The sequence below is a fragment of the Myotis daubentonii genome, chromosome 10 (genome assembly GCF_963259705.1).
Source record: "Myotis daubentonii chromosome 10, mMyoDau2.1, whole genome shotgun sequence".
Taxonomy (NCBI): Eukaryota; Metazoa; Chordata; class Mammalia; order Chiroptera; family Vespertilionidae; genus Myotis; species Myotis daubentonii.
Window position 1 is genome coordinate 8,786,814 of NC_081849.1, and position 6,957 is coordinate 8,793,770.

A 6,957-nucleotide genomic window follows, 5' to 3' on the forward strand; every position below is an offset into this window, starting at 1 on the left:
TGGCTTCTCCAAGAGCAGACAAGAGCTTTTTCGTTTAGTTTAGTTTAGTTTAGTTTAGTTTAGTTTAGTTTAGTTTAGTTTAGTTTAGTTTAGTTTAGTTTAGATTAGTTTAGTTTAGTTTAGTTTAGTTTAGTTTAGTTTAGTTTAGTTTAGTTTTAGTTTAGTTTAGTTTAGTTTTTGTAAGAGCCATAAAGCACGCCAGAAAATGGAATGACAACTTGACACAAATGAAAGTTGTCAGTCTGCAACCCCAGGAGACCCTCACCAGAAACTATGCAGCAACCTGATCCTGGACTTCCAACCTGCAGACCGTAGAAGACGCATTTCTGTTGTTTATAAGCCACCTAGGCCATGGCGTTTCCTTTCTTTCTTTTCTTTTCAGCTGCCCTAATGGAGGAAGAGAGTGTCTAAATTTCTTTTTAAAAAGCTCAAAATAAAATGTTTGTTTGCTCTTTACCATGAATCCATTTTTTCTACTAAAAACAACCAGCAATTTCTCTATTTTTCAAGAGAGGAGAGATGCATGGAGACTACTAAAACACTGTGGACGAAAGGGGCCACATGCTGACCTGACAAGCTCAGGGAAGGCCTGTGTGGCAGCCTAGCAGACTCAGAGACCTAAAATAACCAGAAAGGATGGTTTGAAATTAAACTTTAACTAAAAGCAGTTATGGTGGGCAGTTATGTCCTAGGCCAGTATCTTCACTGACAAGATCAACTTTGATCCTTACTGAGCCCATTTGCCTTTTTGCCTCTAAGATAACATACCCTTGAAGTTCCTGGGTAACTTGTAACTTCCCTTTTTCTGGAGCCTCTGGGGCACAACCAAATGTTCTGGGCACCAGGACAGATACTACAAATTCCTTCATTATCATGTTAATTGATCCTGCCCCCACCTAAGTATGTGTCCATCCTTTTGCTTTTTATCCTATCACAGAGGTTTCCCCTGGCTTCCCTTAATCCCACCTCCTTAAATCTGTCACCAATGAATTTCATGTATAAATACGGATGTAACCCTGCCATTCTCCAGAGCACTATCTCAATTCGTTGAGGTTCTGCTTCCTGGCATATGTCGACAGTTTGGCTCAAATAAACTCACAAAATTCTTTACAGGTTTCAATGGTTTTTTTTACGTTAACAACACTTTAGGACATTTTGAAGTTAGACAAATTAATTTTAAAACTATATGCCTCTAGTCAAAAGTGAGACTTCAAACTTTAAAAAGTGAACTTTGGACCTTTGCAAAGTTGATAGGGTTCAGTTTTCTGTGTCATTAAACTGACACAGAATTCCTGTGGAATTCCTGCAGCCACAGGATTCCTGTGGAAGGAAGTGTTAGTTTCTGCTCAGCTCCAGGTTCCTTTCTTGCCAGGTGTGGCCCTGCCCTGTGGGTCCTGGCCTGAGTCGGAGCCTGGCAAGTCGCAGGCACAACAGGACCAAGGTGCTCAGCAGTGTGACCTCCCCAACCTGCCCACCACCATCCAATGGCGCAACCAGACCAGCATCCCTGGCTCCCGCTGTCCAGCCCTTGGTCCACCAAGCTCTGGGCTGCCAGGCAGTCACTCCATGGGGCAGAGGAAGGGTCAGACCTCACTAAGATCTCACATTTGAAAAGGAAAGGAAAGTAGTAGCTGGGTTGGGCAAAGAGATCCCCAGATCTGACAAAGCCTGTGCCTATGCAGTAGAGAATTCTGGGGCAAAAACTGACCCATAGCCACGTCCTGCTTGGGCAGACACTGGGAGCTCTGCTGAGCTGGGCCTGGGAAGGGCATGGCTTTCACTGAAAAGCTAAGGTGGGTTCTGGTAGCAGAAAGCTGTCAGCTAACTGCTAACTACATTTTCTTTTCTTCTTTTGCATTTTTATGCTGTACATTAGATTCGTAGAAGGATACTAACTACTGAAAGTGACTCAACCCAAAATAAAATCTGAATATACCTATAACAAGTACAGAGGTTAAATTAAAATAAAACCCTACAACCAAAGAAAAGCCAAGTACCAGATGGCTTCATTGGTGAATTCATTAAACATTTAAGGAATTTACACCAATACATTGCAGACACTTTCAAAAACCAAGAGAAGAGGAATTACTTCACCATTCATTCCATGAGATCAGTATCCTTCAAAGATACTATAAGAAACAAAAACAAATTTTGGGCCCATAGCCTCTATGTATATAGACATCAAAGCCCTCACCAAAATACTGGCAAGTTAAATGCGGCTACTTATAAATACAAGTACTACGTATGTGAGAAGTACGTACCATATATAAGTATAGATATCTGGGATTTATAATATAGTTTACTTATTGAATTACATCCCAATGTATAATGTATGTCCAATGCCCTCAATGTATAATTTGTCTGTCATATGTCAGATGAGTGTCCCCTACTCCTTGAAACTTGGTGAAATTGGTCCAAACTACCATTACACAGCACGGAAGATTTCAAAGTCCTCCCCTCTGTTTCTAAGAGTTCTCTTTCTTTTCTCTGAGCCTCTCCTGTTTCCTCATTCCTGTGACATTGTGCACTGTTTCTACTTCAGCCTATGACTTTGAAAGCCCCAAATGCACCATTTTTACTGTTTCTTAAAAAACCAAACAAAACACTGGTATTTATGCAGAACTATTCATACTCACCCTTTTTTTTTTTTTTTTTTTTTTTTTAGTTTTAGATGCTGCAGAGAACAAGAATCAGCACCCAGCCTTCCTCTCTAATTTTGATGACTCTCTTCTCTTTGCTCTAAATGTCCTTCCAATATGGGTTCCTCACTGGGCTCTTCACTAACAACTGCTTTTTCCCCTCTAATTTTTAAGATGTTTTTATTTGTGTGTATGAGATTCTGTTCCTTAGTGGATAAAAATCATGGGTTTTTTTAGACCGTCCAGCTTTGGTTTAAAAAACAACAAATCAGCTTGCTCTCCCTCCTCCCCACTTTGTATTGAAAGGCAGGAAAAGTCAATTTAACAAACATTTTTAAATTTCCCAGATATTCGGAATATTGAATAAATGATAGACACAAACAGCAAGTGTGGAACAAATACATTCAGGTTACTCCCGTCAGGTTTAAAAGAAGACCTATGTGTGGTTATTTCTGGTATCCATTTGTTTTCTTTGACTTTTTTTTTTTTTTAACTACTGAATTTTTATTACTGATAAGGAATGAAACCTTCAGTATCATATTTAGTGTTTCTACCCTTTCTGATAATTTTCTCCTTAAGTAAAATTGAGAAAATTTAGTTAATGCTTTCACAACAGATTAATTCACACTCTTATAAGCAACATCTTTAAAATTTATGTTGTCATACATACAAATCAGATACTAATCATACAGTCACAAAATAAGAATAAACATAAGGTGAGAAAGACTTCATTTCTCCTTGTTCATATTTTCAACATACATTTCTTCCTTTCCATGAATTTACTTATTGGATCCATAATATCATCATCATTTTTAGCTTTGTCAGATGGAGACACTACAGCTTCTCCATCTTCCATATCATCTTCATCTGCGTTGAACCACATCTTCTCTTCATCTTCGAGTGTTCTGACATCTCTTCAATATCTATGATTCCTCAAAATGGACCGCATACTGTCAAGTTTGGGATTATCTTGCCTTTCTCTTTGTTGTTCAAATCTCAATTTTAATCCTTTAAATGTCTGTACATAATCTACTACATCTTCCAGTGCTTTCCAGTAATTTTCAATAACATGAGCAGTCAATGATTTTATATCTTCCACTCTAATAAATTCAAACATCTCTATTATGGCAGAGTTCATCAGATTGTAGCGGGATCCACTGTTGAGAAATGCTTTGACTACTGGTTCAAACAAAAAGCTTTTCATTATGTAGCAGTTGTAAAACTCATCTTTTAATCCAATAATCTTTCTCTTAAAACGAAGAGCACTTCATGCAGTCACGTCTTCGGTTGGCAAAATTAAATATTGTGTTTGTATTTTGGTTTCTTTGGAGATCATGGAAGTGGCTCGTTAAATTGCCAATTTGTTATTAATCAAGTCCTTCATGAGCAGGTAGCCAGGCAACCATGCTGACACGGTTTATAATGCCAAGAAAGCATGCTTCGAGGCCATGAGCACTAGCACTCTCCGGAGGATGTCCTTATTAATTATGTAGTTCTTTATGTGGTAGGTATGATGCTCCACACAAAACGTTAACAATTCCAATACAAGTGCCAACAACTGGGCAGTCTGAAAATCATCTTTGCTAGGTTTGTCTTCCGTGGTATTTGCCAGTAAAGGAGCAGTGAGGACATGCATACAGTGTTTGTAGAAGAAACCCAGAAATTCAGTCTTTTCTGTTTTATTGGAAGTAGCTAACATGTTCTCTGGGTCAACTAAAGTTCGAAGCAGGCCCATAAGTTGGACTGCTCCTCCAAGTTCAGGGTCTGTATCACAAATCATATGTTCTATAATGAGGTTGATGAGCAAAATATCCTTGTTGGTTATTTTCTGCTCTGTTAACTTCTTACTTACATCATCATTCTGTTGTGCCTCCTGCATGACAAACTCTCGTACCATGGATGGATTATATTCAACCAAGTATGAGAATATATCAGTAGCAGCACTTCGCACCTGTGTATCATCCATGCCAAGGATGACTTCTAAAGCTGGTAATATGCCCATGTTTGACAAAATCTTGAAAAAAGCATCTCTGTTTTGAGGTTGTAGCGTTTGGGAAAACGCACAAAATTCTTTTAAAAAGTTAACCAATTCCTGTCTTTTTTCCTCATCTGTTGCTTCATCTGTTAGTTGTGCAAACAAATCTGTCAGAAATTTTTCATCTTCCTGCAACATACCAACAATCTCTACCTTATTGAAAAAGATGGAGTGAAGTGTTGATAACATTTTTTCTTCAAAGACTGAAGGGGTAGGTAGAACCATATCTTGTATATACTGGACTCTGTATGTCTGATGAATTTTTTGTTTCAGCTCAGGATCTGATATGGGAATCACTTCTTTAAACTTGGCTGTTTTTGTTAGAAACTCCCTGTGTTTTCGTGGTTGTGATAAAGCAGGATCATATTCTAAGCATCCAATAACATCCATTATACATTGCTCAGAGAACATAACTTCGAAAAGAGCAGTTCGATTCAAGAGGAAGATGCCTTTGATAATTTCATACAAGTGGTGCAGTCCTTCAATATTTTCCAAATCCTCACATACATGAAAAAGCTCTAAGAGCTTTTTAATATAACCCTCATTTTCCAGTGCTAGTGCAAGTTTTTCACGACGTAGGGGGGAAGGTAAAGATGATGCCACAAGTTCTGCAATTTCCTCAAGACGACTTAATTCACAAGATGGCAATTCTAAACCTGGCGATGACATATCATCAAAACGCTCCTCTTCAGATTCATCTACAAGGTCCTGAGTGATGTCCACTGAAGGGTCCTTTCCTTGAACCTATTAAATCATATTTATGATAGCTGACATATTTTCTCCCAAATTTCATCACATCCAGCTTTTTCTTGAAAGCTAAGGGCCAAATCATAGTTTTCAGCTTCTGACCACACAATCAAAGTATCCTGTTGTTTCTGGTATGCAGTGTTAGGATTTACTTTGGATTCTAAAAGTAGAGAGCCGTCGCTCTCGGCCCGGACGAGCAAGGACATGCCCTTCAGCCGCTCCACGTAGCCGGACAACACGTGCCCGGTGCCCCGGTCGTCCCACTGCCGGTCCTCGTTGAGCGTGTACACCTTCACCCGCCGCCTGGTGTCGGTCATCGTGCCGCCCAGGGGCAGAGGCCCCGCCGGAGTCGCCCAGGAAGAGGGGCCGGGGAGGCGGCAGCCGAGGCGGAAAGACGCCGCAAGCGGAGGGCTCCCCGGCTTCACTGCCGCCACAGGCCGCCGCGGGGCCGCGCAGCCGCCGGCATGGCCCGCTCCCGGGCAGAGCTGTGGGCCCCCGCCTTTCCTCGCCTCCGGGGCCTCGGCGCTATTGTCCAGCCCCGGCCAGTCCGGCCGTCCCGAGGGGGGCGCGCAGCTCTTCGCAGCCTCCCGCCCGGCCGCGGTGCCAACTCGGGGCGCCGGTCACTGCCCTGCTCCCGCTTCCACCATGTCGTCCGCGAAGCCACTTCCCGCGCCGCCCTCGCCGCCGCCTCCTTAGGCGGCCGCCGCCATGTTTTCCTTCCTTATACCTGGCCCTGCCACCGCAGCCGGCGACTCCGCTCCGCTCTTCTGCTTCGAGTGTCCCACGCCGACAGGCGCCTGCCCCTGCCGCAGCTGCTTCCCCTGCGCGGGAGACGCCGACAGCCCCCAGGAGCCGAGCGCCCCAGGCTATTGGAAACCTCTTTCCTCCGCCGCTGCCACCGCCTCTTCTGTCTTCCTCACAGAGCCAAAGCCGTCGCCATCTTGGTTCGCCCCTCAATAGCGGCGCGCGGGGCCACCCAGGCAGCAGCTGCAGGGGCGGCCCGCTGACCCCACCATTTAAAGAGACAGGAGCGAGGCCGGGAGCCTCGCTGCCTCGAAGGCCTCGGACGGAGGCGGGAGGCGGGCGCCGAGGGGCGGAGGTGGCGGGAGCACAGGGTGCGGAGGAGGGGGAACGCTGGTCGCGCCGGTGACGGTGATGGCCGGGCTCCCTCGCGCTCCCTGCACGCACCTTCGTGCGAGCGCGCCTGTTTTCTTTGACTTTTAAAAAGACTCCATTCAAATCAGGAAAAGGGCTGCCTCCTTGGAATTTTCACCAACTGGTTTTCCTATCTGTTTGCTGGCTGCTGCCTGAAATAATTCAGTTGTCTGATTGCTTTCTGTTTCTTTTTCATTCTTGATTTTCTTTGTCTCACAGTCTCATGGTGTTGGCTGAGAAAAGCAGTTTTGTGCTGTGCTTCCTGTTTTGCAGCTTTTGGTCTCATCATCCTTTGTTTTCTAGGTGACTGGGTTTGAGACTGGCCTATACTTTGCTTTTGTGGTTTCACACTCTGGGTGGCTTCTGGTGCGGCTTGAGACC

At 43.7% G+C, this 6,957-nt stretch overlaps 1 protein-coding gene across 1 annotated transcript; it reads right to left on the reverse strand.

Annotated features, from left to right (window-relative positions):
• Positions 1 to 3,932: 3,932 nt before the first annotated feature.
• On the reverse strand, positions 3,933 to 5,765 carry LOC132242641 (serine/threonine-protein phosphatase 4 regulatory subunit 3A-like). Its single transcript, XM_059711565.1, is given in 3 exon segments — positions 3,933 to 4,452; positions 4,492 to 5,418; positions 5,421 to 5,765. Coding segments are annotated over 3 exon segments (1,641 nt in total). The 5' UTR covers positions 5,739 to 5,765; the 3' UTR covers positions 3,933 to 4,056.
• Between the last annotated feature and the right edge of the window lie 1,192 nt (positions 5,766 to 6,957).